Here is a 26,843-nt window from a genome sequence, read left to right on the forward strand (position 1 = left end):
TTGGGACCGGGGAAAACTTTTGAAAGCAAACATGAGATGAATAGCTGGGCTTGTCATTATGAATTTTGTGCTTGAGAGAGAGAGAGAGAGAGAGAGAGAGAGAGAGAGAGAGAGAGAGAGAGAGAGAATGGACCTTCCTGCTTTTAAAAATTCTTGTCATTATAAATTTATGTTTGAGAGAGAGAGAGAGAGAGAGAGAGAGAGAGAGAGAGAGGAGAGAGAGAGGACGTGGACCTTCCTAAGTGTTTAAACTACCCTGTCATTAAGTGAATTTGTGAGAGAGAGAGAGAGAGAGAGAGAGAGAACGGAAACTTAGATCTGTCTGCATTTAAAACTTGTTAATATACATTTATGCTTGTGTGTGTGTGTGCGTGTGCGTGTGTGTGTGTGTATGTAGAGAGAGAGAGAGAGAGAGAGAGAGAGAGAGAGAGAGAGAGAGAGACCCCGTACACCTCTCAGTACTGAAAACTTATTGTCATTACAAACTTGTGCTTAAGTGAAAGAGAGTAAACAGACGTTCCTGCGTTTAAAACTTCTTGTCGCTATAACTTTGTACTCGAGAGAGAGAGAGAGAGAGAGAGAGAGAGAGAGAGAGAGAGAGAGAGAGAGAGAGAGAGAGAGAGAGAGAGAGAGAGCGTAGACCTTTCTGCATTTAAAACTTTACCAACTGGTCCTTGCACTTTAGTGAAAACCGGTTCGCTCATCATGAATGTCCCAAGAGAGAGAGAGAGAGAGAGAGAGAGAGAGAGAGAGAGAGAGAGAGAGAGAGAGAGAGAATCAGGTTTCTCAACCATTAAAAGATCACAAAAGAATACAATAAGAAACAAGTAAAAAATACGCCGAAGTAGCTCGGCGCAACCGAGTTTTCTGTACATCGTATAATCAGGGCCACCAAAAACAGATCTAGCTTTCGGTGGTCACAGTATAATGCTGTATGAGCCGCGGCCCATGAAACTTTATCCACGGCCCGGTGGTGGCCTATCGTATATCGATGCCAGAAACACGATTATGGGTAAATTTAACCTTGAACAAAATAAAAACTACTCAGGCTAGAGGGCTGCAATTTGGTATGGTTGATGATTGAAGGGTGGATGATCAACTTACCAACTTGCAGCCCTCTAGCCTCAGTAGTTTTTAAGATCTGGCTTGGACAGAAGTGCGGACAGAATAAAGTGCGGACGGAAGGGACAAAGCCGGTATAATAGTTTTCTTTTATAGAAAAAAGTAAAAAAACAAAGCAATGCGCAATGGCGTCTATGGTGGCGCAACGTCGTTTACCGGTACGCATTAAAAACCAATCTATTATTGCGTCAAATATTTCATTTCATGAAAGACACAAAAGAACGGATAAGCTGAAAAATACTGAGGGTACATTTCGAAATTGTAGGAAAGAAATGATTCATTTCCTGGTACCCATAATATTTCCATTAAATGCGTCCATGCTTTTAACTCGAAACGCTACGCAGAGCCAAGGGGATTACCATTCAATTAATTATCTAGGGCATTCATAAGCATTTATTGAAAAATCTCGATGTAATTTCATCTCAGTTGTGTAACTAAAATTTTAGTGTGAGCAAAGGATCGCATTCTCTCTCTCTCTCTCTTTATATATATATATATATATATATATATATATATATATATTATATATATATATATATATATATACAGAGAGAGAGAGAGAGAGAGAGAGAGAGAGAGAGAGAGAGAGAAATATAAATAAAGTTCAGGAATGTGTTTATGCACTTGTTTTTAAAAATATGACTGTTTAGACTAAGATGCCTTCAGACATACTATAAAGTGTTAGCATAATCTCATCGCATTGTAATGCATAATCTCATGAAACTAACCATGTGAAATCTCATCTATAAAAAAAAGCAGCATAATCTCATAATATAGAAATAGTCTTTTTGGAAACTCACTAAACCTGTTTACTGATAACATAATGCTGATAACATAAACTTAGATAATTTTAATATGAAAAATAGTAAACATGGAAGTATAAATAGATATATTTTTGCATATTAAATCAATTCATTATCTAAGGGCAACAGTTCTCAATCTGGGGCTTTAGCAATTTCCAGTGGAGCGCAAGCCCTATATAAAAAATTAAAAATTCTCTAATTATATTCATTATTCTCTTAACAAGATTGAGGAACTAATATTCAGAAGTTTATGAAAAAACGCAAAAGTATCATAGCCTTATAACGTTAGTTTCCTATAGTCTACTGCTCTGGTTAGACTCGCTGGGCTTGAGAAAAAAAAAACACCCCTTCTCTTTCTCTTTAATTTTCATTTTCCTTTAAATCTGGGAGGGAACTTTACTCATAGATGCAAGGGGGGCTTGGAGGGAAGGACCAACACTCACAGGGAACGTGGTAATAAAAAGGTTAAGGCCCACTTAAGGGCTATGAATCCCATACGTCATTAATGACCTACAGATAAAATGTAGGCGCATGAATCTACCACGTAATCAAGACCCAGCATACAATGCATAGGTGGGTCTAGGTGGGTCCCGCATCTAAATATCACAGCAGGCCACTCAACCGGGAACAAACGGCTCATCCGAAATTCGCTACAAGCGCCGATCACTTGGACCAACTCGTCGTCGAAAACGTAAACTTTAGCCAGCGGCCCAAAAGCAACGAAAGCAAAGTGAAATCCTGCGGCTAGTCCCACACGCCAAAAGTCTCAGGCCGTTTCTTTTCCATTTCCACAAGTGCCGTGAGTGGAATGCGTCCCCGAGGAATTCTTTTTTACTCTCTCTCTCTCTCTCTCTTTTCACTACACGAGAAGTTTCCTCGCGCGCGAGTGAGAAAGTGTGACGACGCTCGTTAATGAGCAGAGAGGGTGGGGTCTCTCTGGTGCGTTCTTTTCGACATTACAATTTTTCCTCGCCGATATTCTGGCGAAAACGTCGTGTTTTCTCTTTGGGTAAATGAAATACTATAATTTTAATAACTGAGAATAAATAAACCAGTAAAAGGAAATATAAAAAATGGGGAAATCTACCGTGAAATGCTTCGCGAACGAAACGAATTCAAAAGAAAACGGGCCAAAGCTGGCTTTTAAAAGTTGTCGGCCATCGTCTATCATCCACTAAACATAACGGTAACGCGAGTATAATAATGAGACGCTAGACACAATGGAGACTCGTCAGCCGCTTACAAAGTTACCTCTCTCTCTCTCTCTCTCTCTCTCTCCTCTCTCTCTCTCTCTCTCTCTCTGTGATTTTCATGTCCCAGTAGTTTTTCTTATTAATAAAAGACACATTATATATATGTATATATATATATATATATATATATATATATATATATATATATATATATATATGTATGTATGTATCATATATATATATATATATATATATATATATATATATATACATACATACATACATACATACATACATGTATACATACATAAATGTATTCCATGAAGCCACAAATGTCATTTAATATAATTTCACGCTGCTTCAGGAATATCCGATTAGGAGTCCCGAAGTATCGTGAATTGGATATTAAACGGCATTTGTAGCTTCATGACTGTATATCAATCACGGTGTGATAAAAATTTCACACACATATATATCTATGTATACCAATGTATATATATATGTATAAATATATATATCTGTATTCTGTGATTTCCATGTCCCAGTCTCTCTTATTGATAAAAGACATACCTATATATATCTCATAAATGCATAATATACAGTATATATAAATTATAAATATATATATTATTATATATATATATATATATATACATATATATATATATATATATATATATATATATATATATATATATATATATATATATATATATATATATATATATAAGTATATGTATGTCTGTGTTTAGAGAGAGAGAGAGAGAGAGAGAGAGAGAGAGACGCACTCTTACGCCAAAGAAAGGACGAAAAGATTCATAAACTACCGCCAAGGGCGTCCATATTTTTTGTTCTCCCTTCAGAGAGGGAAAAAATGAAATGGAGCAATCAGGGTACAAATGTCTGCCGCCACAAAGTGACGAAATGTCTTTCGTTCATTTTCCTATTATGTGAAAAAACACTTCAAAGGATAACCATAAAAAATAAACATTAAATTGAAGTACCAGACATTTAGCTAGAAAGTGTTTCTTAATAGAGTCTACTGTATATATGTAAATATTATATATACATATATATATATATGTTATATATGCATATATAAAAGGTGAAATTATTCTCAAAGAACAACTTAATCCGAGATAAAATAACAATCCATAATCCGTCAGGAGAACGTGTCTTCTTAATGGTTGTCTTGGGTATGTATATAAATATGTACAAATATGTATCTATATATATAAACATATAAATTATGTATATATACTGTATATATATATATATATAAATATATACATATATATATACTATATATATTATATATATATATATATATATATACATATATATATATATATATTATATATATATATATATATATATATATATATATATATATATATATATATATATATATATATATACACACACACATACTGTACACACACACACACAGATATATACATGTTGTGGGCATGTGTGTGTGAATGTGTGAGTGTCAATTAGTAAAACTTTCAACAAGTCTATTTCCTTTCTTTCCAGCCTCGTTACCTGCTGACCTCCATGGCGTTAGCAGATCTGCTGAAAGGCCTGCTGGCTGTGCCTCTCAGCATCTACCCGGCCCTTTACCACTGCTGGCCGTATCCTGCGATCCTGTGTGGGATCCAGGCACTCCTGATGCCCCTCCTGCACCATCAGGTGGCCGTGGCCCTTTCTCTGTTGGCGTTGGACAGATACTACTGCTTACTTCACCCTGGGTCCTATCGCTACAGAGCGTCTAGTAAGTTGTACTGTATACGCTTCCGTACACACATGTTATATGCCTATACGTGTGTATCTCACTTCAGAGCGTCTAGAGGGTAAGTTGTACTGTATACACAAACATATTTATATTTATATAGCCTATATGTGTGTATTTTTTATATAATCGATATATATTTATATAATCTATATATATACATATATATATATATATTTATGTATATATACATATATACATATACATATATATATATATATATATATATATATGTGTGTGTGTGTGTGTGTGTGTGTGTATACTGTATACAGAGTGAAGTGTGAATGCTGAATGCGAATGAAGCAGATTAAGGTTGAAAATGTTGAAAAAAGTTCATATAGTGTAAGAAGGACTGAGAGTGAAAAATTATGAGATACGCAGAAGTGGCAGAAAGTTTATTGTAAGTGAGAGAATGGATCAGAATACTTTGAAATGGTTCGGTCATGTGGAGAGACTGGACGATCACATTCTAGTGAAGTGCGTAATTTAAATAAAAATGTTAGGACAAAAGAGGAAAGGAATAATTAGAAGGGGATGGAGAGATGGTGTGTGAAAGACCTATTGGAAAAGTGGTGCCTGAATATCCAGAAGGAAGAGAATGCAAAATAAACGGTGTTTGACGTGCTATTAGTGAGTTATCTACGCAGGTGTAGAAAACGGGTAGTATTGAGGAAGTTTTCTGCACGGGAGGCTCATCCAGATTCGGCAGCTCAAGTGTTTAGAGATCATTTGCAGTTTGGAAAACTAAGTCTAAAATGAATAACAGTCAAACTCAAACACTGAACGTGGTCTGAAAATACATTGATGGACCCGACGAAATGAAATACTGACATTTATTTGTAAACTAAAAGTATTTAGACTTTGTACGTGGAATATAATAGCAACTATTTCAAGAACTGAGATATGTCAAACTCTTTTACTTACCAAGGAATTCCCATTCACTGTCAAATGCTGCAGAGGAAAAAGAAGAAGAATATGATAGAGGAGGAGGAGGAGGAGGAGGAGGAGGAGGAGGAGGAGGAGGAGGAGGAGGAGGAGGAGGAGGAGGAGGAGGAGGAGAATGTTTACTTGTTTTCAGTATCTTGAGCACTATAACGCGGAAGGGAATTCACTTCGAATTTCCACAGGAGTTGTGTTGTCTAAACTCCTCGTTCTCTTGTGCAGGGAGAGAGAGAGAGAGAGAGAGAGAGAGAGAGAGAGAGAGAGAGAGAGCCACTCAGCCAGCCAGCCAGCCAGCCTTAAATAGGGGGGGAATTATTCGCATAGGTCCAGAATGCAAATGAACCTGAACCTTCAGGCTCCGTCGTCAGTAAAACAAAGCTTTGGAGAGGAATGAGCAGGAGCGAGAAGTCATTCGCAGAGAATCCTTTCTTCACTACGCCCGGTCAAGGGACCAAAAGGAAGGATATCTAGGATACGAGAGACTGGGAAAGGGCTGAAATGCAGGGAGGAGGAAGAAGGGAATATGTCAAGTGAAGTTTGTGGGTAGGACAGAAAGACGGTAAAGAATGATTGAGGTTAAATAATCGGAATTTTGATATGGAGAGTATAATAATCATAAATAAACAGTTCGCGGTCTTTCGATAGACTGATTGATCTGGGAGAGAGAAAGAGGTGGAGATACCACACACACACACAGAGAGAGAGAGAGAGAGAGAGAGAGAGAGAGAGAGAGAGAGATTATTATTGGCCGAAGCCGTTTGAAATTTGAAAAATGATTTAATCTCGACAGTTGATGAAGATGAACCTGAAATGATTAAGATAGCCTTGAACATGTGGAGTATTCCTGCAATGTTAAAAGTCGGGACATGAGGAAAGTACCATTAGAATAGCAGCGATCTGGAGAAAACACGAGATTTTATTTTTTACGAGATAATTATAGAATAGAGCAGAATATAGAATTTAGGCCAGTAAGGAGGTTTGAAAGGTGTAACAGGAGGAAAACCTCAAAGCAGTTGCACTAAGAAACAACTGTTAGAGTGGGTGGAAAGACAGATGGAAGAAAGAGAATATGAACGGAGGTAGAGTAAAAGGAACGAAAGCGGTTGCAGCTAGGGGCCGAAGGGATGCTGCAGAGACCCTTGAGTAATGCCTACAGTGCACCGCATGAGGTGCACCGACGGCACTAACCCCCCTACGGAGAGGAGATATTTATGTACAAAATGAGGCTAACGAGAGACTATATATGTAGAAAAACAAAACCTAAAAAAAAAAAATAATAATGTGGTTGATGAAAGTAATAAACAAGATTGGAAATGATATAAAATAAACAAAATAATAAGGGGTAGAGGACACACACAGAGATGTACAGTCCAACGTTTCAATTATCCATTTGATTGAAAGGGCCAAATTGTAAAACTAAAATTAAGATTGAATTTAAAAAAATTTATATATATATAAAATATATATATATAAAGTAATAGAAATTCAGTAAATAAAATATATATAAATATAGGTATACCCCTTATTGATATATATTATATATATTCATATATATATATATATATATATATATATATATATATATATATATATATATATATATATATATATATATATATATATATATATATATATATATATATATATATATATATATATATATATATATATATATCTAATGAATGAGAATATATATATTGCTTGTATATGGGGAAGAGAAATTTTACCAGTAGCCTTCACATATGGACTGTATTATTTATTATTATTATTATTATTGTATTATATTATTTTATTATTATTATTATTAATAATGAGTGCACGCAGCCTTACGGAAAAGCAATTAGTAATAACCAAACCAGAAATAAAATATAAACATCTTGGATTAAATTCTATTACAAACTTTATCGAACACTGTAAAATAAATGTTCCATCTTTCGCGGTTTTAGTTCCCTTATTCAAGAAAGAATGCTCGAGCCATGAAAAAACTTCCTACATTTACAAACAACTCTAAATCTGTATCTTCCTGTCCAGAGTCCGAAGACTCAAGAGATAAGGAGGTCGCCTTTGGAAACTTTGTACACGAGATTTCCTCTATGTAAGATTTGAGGAAGCTGGGTCTGCTCTCCCAGACTGTTCCCCCATACAGAAATAGTCTTGTAATTTTCGTAAAAGAATGTCCTGGAACAAAATTGCGCTGGATACTAACAAGTTTTATTGGAGTTTTATCTAGGAAAGCTTGAAGCAAATCTACGTTACGTAATTCTCGAAGGAAAATGTGAATGTAATTGGTGTATTCGTCCATGATCTTACAAGTTTTCATCTCGTATTAGTCATTTGTATTGAATAGTACAACTGTTTTCTACTGGAGTTAATGTTTGTAAAAGGAAGTCCTGGAAGCATTTTCCCGAGATGCAACCGAGTACCGGGCCCTTTCCCTGAAAAAAGCGGGACGCCATATCTTAAAAACTAACCATAGAATTTTCTTGAAAACAGTCTCATTATGTTTCCCACAACCAAATTACTTGCAAGATAGTATATCTAACCTAACCCAATACAACCCAACCCAACTTAACCTAACCTAGGGGCAGGGCAAAAAACCGATGCTGGTGCAATACTAGCATACATCTCAGGAATTTGCTTCCTGGAGCAAAATTGCGTTTGATACTAACAAATTTTATCGGAGTTTTATCTAGAAAACTTGAACCAAATCTACGTTATGTAATTCTCGAAGGAAAATGTGAATGTAATTGGTGTATTGGTTCATGATTTTATTTTCACATCCAGTTACTTCAACTGTATTGAATCGTACCAATATCTTCTACTGAAGTCAACGGGAATAAAGGAGACATTTAAGCAAGAGCAAAAACATGAACAATAAAGGCTGCATCTGACCACAAAAAATACGGATCCCAAACCTTATACACAATTGCAACAGCGCCAGAGCAGATGTCTTTTTTTATCTAAAAATTTTTATTTCATTTAAGTATTTGTTCACACTCAAGACATACTTTCCTGCAAGCGTTCTGGCCAGGAAATTTTATGTAAATACGTAATCAAATTTAGTCATACAGAAGACACACTTTCTCTTAACTGTACCTAAGTATCCCCAAAAGCTCATATGGAATTGGAAAATAATGATGACGAAACTGAATATATACAAACAATTATTATTATTATATTATATTATTATTATTATTATTATTATTATTATTATTATTATTATTATTATTATTATTATTATTATTATCACTCAGAAGACGAACCCTATTCATATGGAACAAGCCCACCATAGGGGCCACTGTTTGAAGCACAAGCTTCCATACAATATGGTGTTCATTAGAAAGACGTAACAGAAGGTAATAGGAAACACAGAAAGAGAAAGATAAATCATTAGAAGAAAAAAAAAACAAATGAACACATGGATAATTAAACAGATACAAATAAAAGCAAATTATTAAAATACAAGGAGAACTGTTTATGGACGAAACTCTGAGGAACAATCAAAAGATGAAACATAACAAGGAGAATTGTTTGTGAATGAAAATGAAAAAGACGAAACAGATTAAGGGAACATCTCTTGCATTTCAAAAATAATTAAATTTAAAAGCAAGATAAAAATTAAACACAGACCGAGTAGATATACCGAGCGTTTCGTACAAATAGCGACCCGCAACTCTCACATAGCAAACAGAAATTAATTGGGACACTGGCAATAGGAAATATTGACTCTAATACTTACTGACCATAGCGCAGTAAAATTAATTCAGGCGATCACAGGGGCCCTTATGCAATCGCATCCCGTTTCAGTATGTATGATTTGATTTCCGCTGTTAATCGAATGAAAATATTCTTAGAAATGTTTAAGCTTGCTATTTGGATATACTATCATAAACTATAACGTAAGATCTTACTATATACAACGCGTTCTTTTTATTTTATGCGTATTTGTGCTTTATACGTATATATTCATATATGTATTAATCTATTCTTCTCGAGTTTATATAACATACGTTTTTACAGTGTTTTTTCAAGCACTGATTTTCGGATTAGCTTTCCTCTTCATATACGGATTAGTCTATTATTATCCGGTTTAACACTGATCGAAATACTCATCAAAATACTGAAATTCATATCATTCCTCTTCCAAGTATTCCTTTAACGGTGATACTAGCGAAGTTTTCTCATTCTATTTTTAAAATCTGAGGAACCAGAAATCACTTGACAAAAAACTGTCTCAGTCGCTATGCGCAGCTGAATGGTGCCTCGCTTGATTTCTGTTGGTATTGACTTTCATTCAACTGTCTAGACTGTGTTCTGACTGACTGTATAATGATTTACGCTCCTGAAGGATTAATTTCCATAAAATCTTCGGAGGTTTCGGAAGAGGCATCTATTGTATTAGCCTTCTGAATAACAAATCATTCTAGGATAAAGTACATAAGAGATCCATTCAACTTACTTTGCTTACTCAATTTTTTATTTACAGACTTTCTGCAAACGACCTAGAAAACTAATTAAAGCTTTGGTCCCCAAAATATAATTAACCCTAATCCATCAGTATTCAGTCACTCTAAGAGTCTGAGAAACTACCTGTTTGCAGTTTATCCCAAAGGATTGGTTTGTCAGGCAAACTCACGAAAACCCTAATATCATTCTTCTCTCTGAGCTCAGAACCAGTTTATCACTATCAGAACTGAGAGCTGAATACTTCCTAATTTTATGTTGATATAACAAGAACACTATTTGAAAGTTTAAGAGACAAGATTTTGACAGATTTGTTTATTATATGGAGGAAATAACAGCTGAATCAAAATGAGCTTACTAAGCAGAAAATCACTAATCCTAAACGCACTGTATCAATGTCAACCATCAGGTTTAGGGAAGCGTTTAGGGATAAGTTGCTGGTCTATCACCTCCCCTAGCTGCGACACACCAAAGTCAACTAACTGAAAAGTTCATAAGACACTGCTATGATCAACAGAGGTCACCAGGCTTACAGGAATGACCAGACCGACCTCGTTTCCCCCTGGGGTCGATTTTATATCTCTCGTAAGTGTAGCGAAACAATCTCTCTCTCTCTCTCTCTCTCTCTCTCTCTCTCTCTCTATATATATATATCAATTATATATATATATATATATATATATATATAAATTATATATGTATATAAATATATGTATGTATATATATAATTATATATATACACATACATACATACATACATATACATACTCTGTTAAACTTCTGCTCCTTCCTTTCTCTCTCCTTCATCAGGCCTCCGCCCCGATTTTTGGCAAGTATCGAGAAACTCTCTGGGAAATATACGCTATATTTTTACAACAAAGTTTCCATAAACTGCAGGAAAACTGTTTTCCTTTCCGCGAGAGCGGCCAAAGTTTTCCTGGTTTTGTGAATGATAACTTATTACGAAAGTATATTGCGCTTTGGCGCTGGGTGGAAAAAATAATGCATATTGACTACGCGAACTAATACGGAATAAAATCCGGAAAATGTGTAAAATCCACCAAATGAAGATGTGATAAAATAGTTTTTTTTAAACGTGATAATCGTTCGTTATCTTAAAGTGGAGGAAACTAGGCATTACTGAAGTATAAGATCGTGACCTCTAAATAAGCAATTTGTTCTTAATATCTCATGGTATATAGGGATTATTATTATTATTATTATTATTATTATATATTATTATTATTATTATTATTATTATTATTAACATTATTATATTATTATTGGCTATTATTTTTTTTTGGGGTCTATATCACAGTCATCCTATCTGACTGGGTGGTTTTTAGTAGTGGGGTTCCGGGTTGCATCCTCCCCTTTTTTAGGAGTCCACCGCTTTTCTGACTCTGTGCTGTTCCAGTAGCACACTCTTCTGCAGAGTCTGAGCTACTTGGCATCTTAGTTTTCCAGAATCCTTTTCAGGGATCTTGTGATCGTGCCTAGTGTTCCTAAGGATTATGGGTACAACTGGGGTGTAGCCACTAAGGAATTAGACAGAAATATCACTTTGAAAGATTAAATATTAAAACTAACAGATCAGACAGGCAGAAGAAGGTAGCAGAACATTCCACAGCGTGGCAGATGAGTCACAGAAACCACTAACAAAACGATCACTTCGATTGTATCATACATCAGTCAACCAAATCTGGAAAATACTGAAGATGTCCAATATACAAACAATAAATCTACGAAGTATTGGTGGTATATAGCCGACTGAACCTAGAATAAGAGCTAAATCTATGAAGAAGTCAACTTCGCCATTCTGTGTGACCAAGTTCTGTAGAGCTTCGGCGGAACAGAATGGAATGGAATACAAAATTTAGGCCAAAGGCCAAGCGCTGGGACCTACGAGGTCATTCAGCGCTGAAAGGGAAGTTGAGAGTAAAAATGTTTTAAAGGTATAACAGGAGGAAAACCTCGCAGTTCCCCCATGAAACAATTGTTAGGAGAGGGTGGAAAGCAAGATGGCAGAAAGAGAATATGTACGGAGCCACAAAAAAAGGAATGAAAGCTTTTGCTGCTAGGGACCAAAAGAACGAGTACAAAGACCTTGAAATAATTCCTACAGTGCACCCCAGGAGGTACAATAACGACACTACACCCCTATAGAGAGAGCTTGGGTGGAACGTGGCAAAGAAACTTATAAATTATGATGGACTTAACACAAGGACGATAACTCTAAGGACAACCCCTACCGTATTTTAATTACTGGCTCAAGACTTCGCTATTATTATTATTATATATATTATTATTATTATTATTATTATATTATTATTATTACATTATTATTATTATTATTCATTATTATAAGACCATAGCCACAACTTGAAATGAACCAAAGAATATTCATATGGGAATAAGACCATAGGGGTAACAGTTAATTTAAACCTGGAGCTTCCATTGTGTCAAATAAATATGTCTATTTGAAAAGAATTTCTCAATTCAAGACTTAAATGAAAAAAATCATGAAAATATTAAAAAAAACCTCTAAATAAATGAATGCAGTGAATGAAACAACACCTTCAATTCGGCTTGTTTGAAAGTGGGCCGTGCAATCAATCATATGCAATCTTCTGAAGACAAGTTTCGGGTAGGATGGACTTTCAAAGCACTTATGAGAGGGTGAATAAAATTTAAAAAATAATAATGCAAAAGTAAAAAATACTCCGAACTTTCTTCGGCGCAATCGAGTTTTCTGTACAGCCGCTACAGCGTATAATTGAGGCCACCGAAATTATTTCTACCTTTCGGTGGTCTCTGTATAATGCTGTATGAGCCGCGGCCCATGAAACTTTAATCACCGCCCGGTGGTGGGATATCCTATATCGTTGCCAGAAGCACGATTACGACTAACTTAACCTTAAATAAAATAAAAACTACTGAGGCTAGAGGGCTGCAATTTAGTGGGTGGATGATGAACATACCAATTTGCAGTCCTCTAGCCTTGGTAGTTTTCAAGATCTGAAGGCGGACAGAAAAAGTGCGGACGGACAGACAAAGCTGCCAAAATAATTTTCTCATGAAAACTAAAAATGAATGAGGGAGTTGATATGAAGGCAATGAACTAAGATACAAGACCCCCAACGAAAATATGTTCCAGAAATTCATTGTATATTGATACAGAAAATCTGTTCGGGGCTACATACAAATGACAAAGGGTCCTTTCATAATCTCCCCTTCAATTAGTTAGCTCACTGACCAATCACATTTTGTCACATTTATCTCTTACACGTTTCAGCCATCAGCACGTATCCTACACTTACCTGTATCGAATGGTGGCTGCTGCAATGTCCTCAAAGTTTCCGTGGAGTGATTTACTGATTCGGTTCTAAAATTCAGTGGTCCCATAAACCGGCAAAGAAGAGTCTTTCATCTTTCTTTGGTTTGTCATGTAATTCTCAGCATTCAAAAAAAAATGATGAAAAACACTAATAAATTCATATTTTCCTTCATTATCAGAAATAAGTTATGGAACAAAATACATTGTACGCAAGTAATACCGCCTGAATATAGAGGTTAACAGTAAAAGAGAGAGAGAGAGAGAGAGAGAGAGAGAGAGAGAGAGAGAGAGAGAGAGAGAGAGAGAGAGTTCATCCTTAAGCAAAAGTTTCTTATTATCCTAACTCTTATTCTGTTCCATCCCATTTAAGCTCCTCTGTTTCTTATCACCAATGACAAGCTTTCGCTCTCGCTCTCTCTCTCTCTCTCTCTCTCTCTCTCTCTCTCTCTCTCTCTCTCTCTTATATTCATAAGATTTTGGCTTTATAACTCCCATCATGTTCATTCTGTTTTACCTCTCATCTTTATGCTACCTGCCCTGTCTGTCTGTCTCTCTCTATTAAAAAATTCACTTGCTGTCGTTAAACTTCTTTATCCCTGTAGCCTTGAACGTCTTTCCTTTCACTAAGTATCGACATTTCTTTAACTTCTGCGAAAGAAGAAGCGAAGAAGAGAGAAAAAAATTCTGGGCACAGTTCTGCCGATGGAGTTAATGGAGAGACGGTGTTTCCTGAAAGGAAATTTAGCTAAGTGCAACAAGATGTGTTTTCCTCCCCCCACCCTCATGCCTCTCTCTTTCTCTCTCTCAAGGTCTTTCCCTCATTCCTACTTTTCTTCCACCTCCTCCTCACTGTATGCATATACATATAACACACACAAACACACATATATATATATATAAACATTTATATATACAGATACATTTATATATCTATATTAGATACATATATATATATATATATATATATATATATATATAGTATATTATATATATGTATATAAATGTTTATATGTATATAAATGTATATATATATATATATGTATATATATATATATATATATATATATATATAGTATATATAATCATCTATAAATGTGTATGTGTGCATGTGTGTGTCGAAAGACGTAACGTGTGTCGGTGTATGCATGTATGTATGTAATGTATGTGTCCATATAAAGATATGAGCGCTCATTTGTGTTCTCTTATTAAATATATTTCACATGATTTACTTAGGTTACATTTAGCGTGCACAACCATTAACTCTTATACATATGCACATATTTATGTAAACGTGAGGCCCACATATGAAATGTCTGTAATAACGCATGCAAAGCAATGGCCGCCCCCTCCCCACCTTCTGGGGACATAGCTCGAGAATATAACGGCTGGCCGCTCAAAAAATCTGCATATATTCATTTCCGCTAGCATATACGTTTGTATGCATGTAATAGGTCTCACGACTATTGGCAAACTCACTTTAGGATATGTCCTGAACAGAATTTTCATCAAAGTAGCCATCTTAAAGCTGAAGGCTGATTCACATTATAACATCACGTCACCGACACATCACGTCACGTCACCGTCCCATCAGCCGTGCCTTGTACTCACACTATCCATCACGATCCCGTTCAGTTCGTGTCCAACCTCAGCGACTCGCAGATTTAGTTAAGAAACTAGCATAAGTAATTGTCACGTCACGTCATCACGTCAAAATATTCTTCCCAAGAAAACATGTCATGATGTGATGGTGGATGCCGTGTGCTTGATGGTGACGAGACGATGGTGTGAACAAGTTCCATTTGATTACGAAAGAAATTCTCGCCAAAACGACGTGACGTGGAGTGTCGGTGACGTGATGTTAGAATGTGAATCAGCCTTTATTGTGGATGCCCCGAGTTGTCACGTACCAAAAAAAGCAAAAATATTAAATGCAGGCCGAGATACGTTGATACTTCAGTTTATTTAACTATCACATGTTTTTCCCTGGCAATATTGAATATCAACTTTTAACTTGCTAATAAAACAGGGCTGGTTTTATTTACTTTACCTGTTCTGTTGCAAACACACTACAACTTAATATAAAAACTATTTCCAGTTTCGAAACACTACATTACCCCTACAGAAAAGGAGTGAATAAAAAAAATCTATGCAACTCTCTTCTTGCCTTTGTTTTCCCTGACTAATGCAACATTTCATCCTTAAAGAAGCAGGCCTATCCTGGATTAGGGCAATTTTAAAAATCCTTTAATGCACCATAAATTATTCTGCCGTTACCATATTATTCACTCATAATAAAAGTATCAAATGTCAACTGAAATTTTTTTAAAAAGTCTGACATTACTTAGACATTATCTGGAAGGAAGGAATACAGAGTTTAGACCAAAGTACAAGCACTATATATATGTATATATCTATAATATACATATAATTATAAATATATATATCTATATATATATTATATATATACCTATATACATACTGTATATATATACATATATATAAGTATATATACATATATATATATGTATATATATACATATATATACATATATGTATATATATATGTATATATACATATATATACTCACTATTATCATTACCATCATTATTATTGGTTACATTCACTTTACCCATCGCATTATTTTATTATCTGCATGTACAGAAATCCGATTCGTCCTAAAACCTGGTTCCTCCATTCCAGCTGTGCCTGACGGCGGTCCTTTTAGCATGGATGGCCGTGGGAGCGTTCCACGTGTGTCTCTACCTCCCGACGCCTCACTTTTACTTCAACCACTTCGGCAGTCAGACCTGCGAACCTTTCCAGACTGCCAATTCCAAAATCATCATGGTGGCCTGCGCCGTCTACTTCCCTACCACCATGGTAAGTAAGTGCTTTCGTAAGCGTTTGGGCTCTTTTTAGTTTTCTGTAAAAGAAAACTATCGTGCCGGTTTTGTCTGTCCGTCCGCAATTTTTTCTGTCCGCCCTCGGATCTTGAAAACTACGGAGGCTAGAGGGATGCAAATTGCTATGTTGATTATCCACCCTTCAATCATCAAGCATATCAAATTGCAGCCCTCTAGCCTCAGTGGTTTTTATTTTATTTAAGGTTAAAATTAGCCATAATCGTGCTTCTGGTAACGATATAAGATAGGCCACCACCGGGCAGTGGTTAAAGTTTCATGGGCCGCGGGTCATACAGCATTATACCGACGCCACCGAAAGATAGATCTGTTTTTCAGTGGCCTTGATTATATGCTGTACAGAAGACTTGATTGCGCCGAAGGTACTTCGAAACATTGTTTAATTGTTTATTTGTTTTTACTTGTTTTCTTGAGAAGTTTGTTTTTCTTTCTAAAAAATAAATGGGCTTTTTTTTAAGAAGTTTGTTTTTTTTTCTAAAATCAATGTAGGCGACTGAGTTCTTAAGAATTTTAGATTTTTCTCGATAAAATCAATCTGGGATGTTGATTAATTTGTGCGATGGTGGATGGTTATGTGATGTTAATTGTAGTTTGCTTAACAAGACTTCATTATCATAACTCTTATTCTTAAAATTGTTAGTTATTGTTGCTCAAATCAATCTGGGACGGCTGATTACGCGATGCTAGTTTTATTTGGCTTAACAAGAGTCTTCATTATTATAACTGATTTAATACACAAGTGGTTTTGTAAAACTGGTGCAAATTTTCTTTTTATTAAGTTTTATTTCTAAAATCAATCTGGGATATTTGTTCAATGAATTGAATTAAATATAGAATTTAGGCCAAAGGCCAAGCACTGGGACCTATGAGGTCATTCAGCGCTGAAACGGAAATTGACAGTTAAAAGGTTTGAAAGGTGTAACAGGAGGAAAACTTGGCAGTTGCACTATGAATCAACTGTTAGGGAGGGCGAAAGCAAGATGGAAGAAAGAGAATATGAAAGGAGGTACAGTAAAAAGTAAAAGAACGAAGGGTTGCAGCTTAGGGGCATGAAGTGCACGCTGCAAAGAACCTTAAGTGGTGATTGGCTCTACTGCAGGCTTTGGGCAAGATTCTTTATTAATTATAAAATGTTTACAAGTGGTTTTTCTTTGCCTCAAAAAAATCAATCTGGCATTTTTGTTCATTCGTGATGCTAATTTTGAAAGGCTTAACAAAACTTGCCATTTTTATAACTGATTTAAAACATAATTTGCGATTATGGCAAAGTCATGATCTTACGACCAATTAGGTTCTTGATTTACTCACGAGGTACTTACTGTTTTCAATTTATGTCGGTTACATTTGATTTTGTTACAGGTTATTCACCCAATTTGTTATTTATAAGATTCTTTTCAGTGACGCTACTAAGTGGACGAATGATTTCATTAATTAATTCTTTATATGTCTTATATTTCCGCAAGTTTCCTAAGAACTGGTGATTAGCGGTATTTGACCAGAACAGATGTTTGTTGTAGTTAATATACTTATGACGTCAATATTCCAAACATTTACTTCTTAAATATTCAGGACCCAAATTAATCAAATATTCCTCTTTTGATAGCAAAGACTTGCTTCATCCACGACCTAGTTTTTCTTTTCAATTACAAAAATATTGCACAAATACGAATATTTATTTTAAGAACTCCCGAGTTATCGTTTCGTAACCCCAAATGGCAGAGGTTTCAATGGATTACTAAGCATGCAAATGGGTGCAATTATTGTGTTTCACTATTGCATTTAATCTCTATAATTTTCTCAAGTTCCCCAACAATAATATTACCACACTACAGCCGGTAATTAAACAGGTTCTGTTCCACCAAACGCTCGGTATCAGGCGTCATTAGCGAATTAGCCAAAATTTCAACAGAATAATTTCAATTCCTTTATTCCATCACTGTTTTTAATTCCCATAATTTTCTCTAGTTCATCGACAGTAATATAATCACAATAAAACTAGTAATTCAACATATTCTGTACCATCTACCGTTGGGTATCAGGCGGAAATTGAGTTGAATATAGAATTTAGGCCAAAGGCCAAGCACTGGAACCTATGAGATCATTCAATGCTGAAACGGAAATTGACAGTGAAAGTTTGAAAAGTGTAACAGGAGGAAAACCTCGCAGTTGCACTCTGAATCAACTGTTAGGAGAGGGTGGAAAGAAAGATGAAGAGAATATGAAAGGAGGTACAGTAAAAGGAACGAAAGGGGTTGCAGCTAGGAGCCGAAGGCACGCTGCAAAGAACCTTAAGCAATACCTACAGTGCCCCGCACGAGGTGCACTGGCGCACTACCCACCTACAGGGATCAGGCGTAAATACCTTATTAGTTAAAATTCAACGTAATTACTGTAAGCCCTTCATTTCCTACTGTATTTTATGTCATTTCCTCGAGAGTTCATCAAACTAAAGCTAGTTAATTAAACAGGCTCTGTCCGTCTACCTGTGGGTATCAAGCATAATTACAGCAGCAGTACAAATTTGATTAACTTGGGTCCTGAATATTTAACAAGTAAATGTTTGGAATATTGATGTCATAAGTATATTAACCACGACAAACATCTGTTATGGTCAAATACCGCAAATCACCTATTGTTAAGCAGCTTACAGAAATATAAGGTATATAAAGAAGAATTAATTAATGAAATCATTCCTCTCTTAGTAGGGAAATTAATGTCACTGGAATAGCGAGAAAGAATCTTATGAATGGCAAACTGGCTATTACTTGTAACAAAATCAAATGTAGCCAACATAAATTGACTAAGTACCTTTGAGTAAACAAAGAACCCAATTGGTCCTCAGATCAAGACTTTGCCATAATCGCTAATTTGTTTGAATATAAGAATAGCAAGTTTTGTTAAGCCCTCTAAAATTAGCATCACGATTGAACAAAAATCCCTGATTGATTTTGGCCAAGAAAAATTTAAATATCTTAAGAAATTCGAGTCTTATTCCCGCCCTTTTCACGCTACTTGACCCGATTACAACAGTAGTCTTCAATAACTTCTATTCAACATTCCACTATTCATCTGAACAACGAAACCCAACGTAATACCGAGGAATCAAATCCCCTTTGTTCCGAGTCTCCCACAAAGAATATACTTTTCTTTGATCCGAATCTGAATTGCTAATCTAAATTCAAACTTTTTAGGTAAAGATGTGAGGTGAAGGAGTAATCTTATTACACTTGAAAACGATTTAAAAAATATATATATCGTATTTGGATTCCTTAAAAAAATATATATTTATATGGTTATTTCTACGTATAAATGATGCCCATACATAAGTGCCTGCAATATGTCAGTGGCCTATGTCAGTCCATTCTGAATAAGAAAAATAAATATCTTGTAAGATTTTCACTCCTGGTGAGCTAAAGTTTAATAATAAACAGGACAGCGAGAAGACCGGAAATAATTTCTTGTTTTTATTTACACCAACGTTTCGGGAGTCCTTTCCCATCTTCAGGGCTATAAATAGAATTACTTTTTACAATATTAAAAAGTATGCTAAAATACACTGATAATTATAAGAAACTTTGGCATAAATAAAAACAAGAAATGATTTCCGGTCTTCTCGCTATCCTGTTTATTATTAGAAATACATATTATAGCAATTGCTTGTCTACAGAATTCTGTTTGATTCATTTCACAGACGAATGGTCAAAGTCTCCTGTCTAACACAGCATCTAAACCAAAGAGTATGGTAAATGTACATAGCAATTATAATTCACTTTGGGTGGAAACTATTCTCAAATTATAGTTATTTAGACATCAAATAACATTTTAGTCCAAAAATTTGTGAATACAAAACAAGCCATGTAAGTATTAGTGATTAGCAATATTACACACACACACATATATATTATATATAAGTATATATATATATATATATATATATATATATATATATATATACATATGTGTATATATAATATATACATTTATATATATACACATATACTTATATACGCTATATATATGTAATATACATATTTATATATATATATACATACATATATATATATTCACAATATATACATATATATAATATATATGTGTGTGCATGTGTATACATATACATACATACATACATACATACATCCATACATACATACCTACACACACACAAAATATACATACATGCATATGTGTGAGCAAGTGTGTTTGTGTGTATATGAGCTACATTAACTCTTGTGTTCTTATACATTAAAAACCCCTTATTTCCAGATCACGATGTACTGCTACGGAACGGTGTTCCACGTAGCGAGAACCTCCGTACACCGCCTCGTCTGCGCCACCGTCAGCGCTCCGGAAATCCTGGGCGGCCCGGCCGTGGAGAAGGTGAGCTATTAAGAGAGCGTTTATTTGTCTGAGGTCCCTCGAACTGCGGAGGGCAATGATCGTAAAAGATGGTCTGGCAAACAATTACTCGAATGGAGAAATGATGTGCGGGATAAAATTCCAAATAAAGGGGAGATGAAAAACTGCTGAAGAAAAATACGTGAAATGGGAAAGAAGCATAAGGGGTTACTTGAAGTACAGGTCACAAGAGACATACATATTACATACACATATATGTATATGCAAGTATATGTATGTATGTATATATTATATATATATATATATATATATATATATATATATATATATTATATATATGTATATATATATATATATATATATATATATATATATATATATATGTATGTATATATATATATATATATATATATATATATATATATATATACATATTTATATATATATATACACATTTATATAAAAACATATCAAAAAAGAAACAAAAACAGATATAGTATAGCAACTGAATTAAAAACAGCTCTTCAACAATATATATAAACATATTAAAAAAAGAACTTCAAAAAAATATTATTTAAAGAAACAGACCAGGAAAACATGCAACTTATCAGTGAAAATGTTAAAGCATACTAAATATGGTCTGTCATAATAACAACGGTAAAGTCAGTTACAAAGAAATAGGGGTTAAACAACTCTCAGATGGAACTAAAATAAAGCAGATATAAATATCTAACACTTGGTGAAAGGCCATTAGCTAAAAAACCTGTTAAATATTAACGCGAAATGCTTTTTGTATTAAAAGATGAATAAAAACAAAGTATATAACTATTAAAATTCACAAAAAAAAAAACTTCGGTGTCATGGTCTAAGGTTCAAGTACAATTTATTTACTTCAACTTACTTATGGTTTTAACTTTCATGGAATATAATTACGACAAATTTCAAAGGATTTCGCAAAAAAGAAAAAAATAAATGTATAGAGATCTATGTTTGTAATCTGTGATGAACTGACGACCTCAATTACAGAATCGTTCCTTTGAAGTCATCAGTTTTTACCCGAGGTTTCAGCTGATTAATATTCCACTGTGATTGATTGAATTTAGAATTTAGGCCAAAGGTGAAGCACTTGGACCTATGAGGTCATTCAGCGCTGAAACGGAAATTGACAATAAAAGGTTTGAAAGGTTAAGTAACAGGAGGAAAACCTCGCAATTGCACTATGAATCAATTGTTAGGAGAGGGTGGGAAGTAAGATGGAAGGAAGAGAATATGAAAGGAGGTACAGTAAAAGAAACGAAAGGGGTTGCAGCTAGGGTCCGAAGGAACGCTACAAAGAACCTTAAGTAATGCCTACAGTGCACCGCATGAAGTGCACTGACGGCACTAACCTCTACGAGGGATATTCCATTGAGCTTGAGACAGACGAGAATAATTTTTTGGGGGGGAGTTTCTTACTGGAAATGGCCTCTAGACAATACAGAATCTGATCCGAACTTTTTTAACTTCAGTGAGGTACTGTAATCCTTTTAGTTGATGAATACATAAAGCATAGGTAGCAAAAGAGGTAACTGATAAAGTCACTTAAGACATCAAATTACATTTGGGGAGTTTTAAATGACGTAACCTGGTAAATAACTAGTAGACCGCAGAAGAGGTAATTGATCAAATAATTAGTGATATCATCAAATTACATTTTGGAATTTATATAAGAAATAACTAGTTAAATAAACTGTAGACTATAGAAGAGGTAATTGACAAAATAACTTGTGATATCAAATTACATTCTGAAAACTAAATAAGAAATAGCTCGCTGTATTAACTGTAGACTAGAGACGGTAAAATATAGATAAAATCAGGTGATATCAAATTACATTTGGGAATTTTTATAAGATATAACTAGCCAACATCAGCTTCTTTTATTCAACTGCATAAATAACTCCCCAACTCTCCAGTGGTCCCCCTCCCCTAAAACATGAATGGAAGACCTCATTCATTCAAATGTTTTCATTTTACTACTGTAAACATTTGATCTACGGAGTAACTGATCTCGGTTAACTGCATAACTATTAAGGGTCTCTTAAGTGTTTAGAAGCTGAGTAAGCCGTTTATATAATCAACTCAAATAAACGGGCATCATTAATTTGGTTTTTGAACACAGCCTGGTTATAAAAAACCGTCGGGCGGCTGAATAATTTGATTTAATGACCTGGACGTTTTCCAGACGTGTCTGGAAAGCCTTCAGTGGATTAAAGGAAGGATGAATAAACACCCTGTTCCTTTTGATTTTTTTTCTCTCTCCCTAACCCAACCCCCCACAAGTTCCTTAGTACCTAGTACATAAAGGATTGCCTTTGATAACTTCCCTACACACAATCTGAAATACATTCTCTCTCTCTCTCTCTCTCTCTCTCTCTCCTGGAATACAAGCAGGTGATGATCCCATGGTTCGATCTCACACGAGAAAGGCACGATCTGGTGAGTTTCAAGGACTGGATTTTGTACCTGGTGGATAGTCGACTTTTGTGGGTTACAGCTAGAGAGAGAGAGAGAGAGAGAGAGAGAGAGAGAGAGAGAGGAAAACAAACAAAGAAATAAAGAAATGACGGCAAATATATTCCACCATATAATTACATCAGGAGGGATGAATAAACGGCAATATCCTTTACCCCAAACGGGAAGGGAACCACTCATCTAATATTCTCTCTCTCTCTCTCTCTCTCAGCCAGAGAGCCGTCTATGGGATGCCTCCCTCTCAATTAAAGGACGGAATTTCCCCATTGTGTACACTTCATGTTTACAATTTCCTACGGATGAGGAAAGAGAGCAAACAGAGTTGCCAAAGAGAAATAAAAGATTTGTTCCGATTCCTTTATCTCCAAAGATTTACAGACTCGGGCAATGGAAGAGAGCTTGTCCTTTCCCCTCCACCCTCCCACCCTTTTACGTAACGGGTTGCCCTGATGGGTTTTCTGGGTCCCGGAAGAGGCGGATGTAACACCGAGGAATTTACATAAATTACTTCTCAGGTTATCTGCGAGATTTTCCGTCCGAATTCAGTTGCGCTGTTGATGGTGGGAACTTGTTTCACGTACCAGGTGGATGAACATGGGAGTTACAATTGGATGTCTGGCTTTGTTAGTTAGTGTTCTAAATATGATTTTTTTAATTGTCGCATTCTTTATCATTTTTAGTCTTCTGTAAATGAAAACTATTGTGCCGGCTTTGTCTGTCCGTCCGAACTTTATAGTGTCCGCACTTTTTTCTGTCAGTACTTTTTCTGTCCGCACTTTTTTTCTGTCCGCACTTTTTCTGTCCGCCCTCAGATCTTAAAAACTACAGAGGCTTAGAGGGCTGCAAATTGGCGTTGATCATCCACCTCCAATCATCAAACATACCAAATTGCAGCCCTCTAGCCTCAAAGTTTTTATTTTATTTTTGCTGTTAAAGTTAAGCATAATTCGCATCTGGCAATGATATAGGACAGGCCACCACCGGGGTGCGGTGAAGTTTCGTAGACCGCGGCTCATACAGCATTATACCGAGACCACCGAAAGATAGATCCATTCTCGGTAGCCTTGATTATATGCCAGCCAGAAAATTTCTTCGGCGCAATTTTTACTTGTTTTAATGTTCTACATATAAATGTTTTTTAAATGTCGCATTTTTTACAGCTTTTATTTTTAGGTTCCTTCACTTTCTCGAAGATTTTTGTTAAATTCATCATTTTAGACTCATTTGTTTACCAAATTTCTCATAAATTTCTCAAGCCTTTTTTTATTTATTTATTTTTTTCTTAACGATATTCAGTTTTAAATCCTTCATTTGATGTGCCAGTTCTTAGCTTTTAAACATCCATCTGTTCGTTCACAAGTTCGGTTGTTCCATATTTTATTCACTTAATATTCTTAAAATCTACTCAATTTTCTCTATGAATGCGTCATCGCCTGGCTCATTTCTAATAACCCCGTATTAACTCGTTTCTCAAAAAGGATCATTATAACCTCGTTTATTTTTTTTAGTTATCTCGTTACCTCCTTGCTATTATTTTCTATCAGTTACCTTATATGGGGCAGAAACTTGGGCACTTAAGAGGAAAGAGGAGGGACTGCTGGAAAGAACCGAGATGAGGATGGGGAGATGGATTGCTGGAATATCGCTACTGGAAAGAAGAATGTGTGGTATATGTAATGTAAAGGGGAAGGCTGGGGAGGGAAGCTCGTCTGAGATACTATGGCCATGTAATAAGAAGAGAGGAGGTGGAACCAATCAAGAGAGCTAAGAACATGCCAGTGATGGGGAGGAGGAGGAGGAGGAGGAGGAGGAGGAGGAGGAGGAGGAGGAGTGTGGGGCGTCAGCGGATCGGATGGATGCATGTGGTGAGGAGGGGCATGGGTGAGGTGGGACTGAGGGAAGAAGATGCAGCGAATAGAAATAGATGGAGAAAGTTGACTCGTGCGGCCGACCCTGTTATACAGTGGGACTGATAAGGTCGAAAGAAGAAGAAGACCTCGTCATCATCATCTCTTCTCGCTTCCTTTGTAATTGTCTTGTTGTTCGCTAGCCCTTTTCAAAACGATTTTTTATTTACTCGTTTTGTTTTTAACAAGAGAACGCTTCCGGGTGATGTATGACAAAACAGGAGAGAGAGAGAGAGAGAGAGAGAGAGAGAGAGAGAGAGAGAGAGAGAGAGAGAGAGAGAGAGAGAGAGAGAGGTAAAGGAACTCTATTATTGCCCAAAGACAAAACTTCCTCTAACGGAAAGATCATGAAAACTTGTATCAGAAAAGTTTTGAGTTTCAAAAAAAAAAAAACGACTCTCGTTTAGAATTCCGCGTAGAAACTGCAGATAATCAACGCCGGGGAATTAAAAAAAAAAAAGACGGAAAGGCCAATATAGAAGAGAATGGAAGCCTCGAAAATAACCACATTACCTCTCTTCCAAGTCGCTTCCTACTTAATTCTCTCTTTCAATTCCTCTTGTAGAATGGAATGGACTATAAAATTCAGGCCAAAGGCCAAACACTAGATCCTACCTACGAGGTCATTCAGCGCTGAAAGGGAAATTGAGAGGAAAAAGGTTTTCAAGTTGTAACAGGAAGAGAAAAACCTCGCAGCTGCACTATGGAACAATTATTAGGAGAGGGTGGAAAGTAAGATGGAAATAAGAAAATGGCGCGGGGTCATCATCCATCAAAAAGGTACTGTCATCAAACATAACAAGTACCAAAGGTCATCAAGGAAATAACTGTACCACGTCACCAGATACAGCTGTAACTAAGGGTCATGGATTACAGCAATTGACTCAAATCATTAGATGCGGAATTTTTATAAGGTCCTCGATTACAGGAACAAACACAGGTCACAAAAGCACAGTAAACATGCAAGTCACAAATAACCATCAAATAAAAACAAAGCCCAAGTCAGTCTCATACCTATTAACAGCTGGGTCGACTGATGAGCGGAAAGGATTATTGGAATTCCAGGCCAAGGAAATGATAACTTCTCGAAATAAAATGCCACAGGTCACTCAACACAGCAATTGCCTGGCGTCACAATATTCAGAGTATGCCCAGGGTACCCATATACAGCAACATGAAGTCACCAGTAGAGCAACAGCTACGATTCACCAATGGCAGCAACTTCCATGCGTCCTTCAGTGCAGAAAATAACTAAGATGACTGAAATACGAAAGATGGCCGTGACTGTTAAGTACAGTATATGAATATTTTAACAATTCTGGCACAGAAAAGGCCGACGGGAGGGGTAAACTCATTGCCCATATGTAGCCACGGAGATGAAAAAGGAGAGGAAAAATGGGAATTCAACTTGAAGGAAGTAACAAAACACCCTTTTGAAAGAAAGAAGACTACGGGAGCTGCTGAAAACGTAAGTAGGGCCAGTTCCAAATA

At 35.7% G+C, this 26,843-nt stretch overlaps 1 protein-coding gene and 1 long non-coding RNA gene across 2 annotated transcripts in view; one reads left to right on the forward strand and one right to left on the reverse strand.

Annotated features, from left to right (window-relative positions):
• Positions 1-13,782, reverse strand: part of LOC136831760 (uncharacterized) — a 176,648-nt gene extending 162,866 nt beyond the window's left edge. Inside the window, exon 1 of the long non-coding RNA XR_010850971.1 lies at positions 13,637-13,782. This is a non-coding gene — a long non-coding RNA (uncharacterized lncRNA). The remainder of the gene's footprint in view (positions 1-13,636) is intronic.
• LOC136831662 (trace amine-associated receptor 1) overlaps positions 1-26,843 on the forward strand; it is a 255,956-nt gene that overhangs the window by 214,793 nt on the left and 14,320 nt on the right. The window contains 4 exon segments of the mRNA XM_067092322.1: positions 4,655-4,892; positions 10,524-10,528; positions 16,355-16,534; positions 20,842-20,955. Coding sequence (XP_066948423.1) covers positions 4,655-4,892; positions 10,524-10,528; positions 16,355-16,534; positions 20,842-20,955 — 537 coding nt within the window.

Source organism: Macrobrachium rosenbergii, chromosome 1 (assembly GCF_040412425.1).
Source record: "Macrobrachium rosenbergii isolate ZJJX-2024 chromosome 1, ASM4041242v1, whole genome shotgun sequence".
NCBI classification, from domain to species: domain Eukaryota; kingdom Metazoa; phylum Arthropoda; class Malacostraca; order Decapoda; family Palaemonidae; genus Macrobrachium; species Macrobrachium rosenbergii.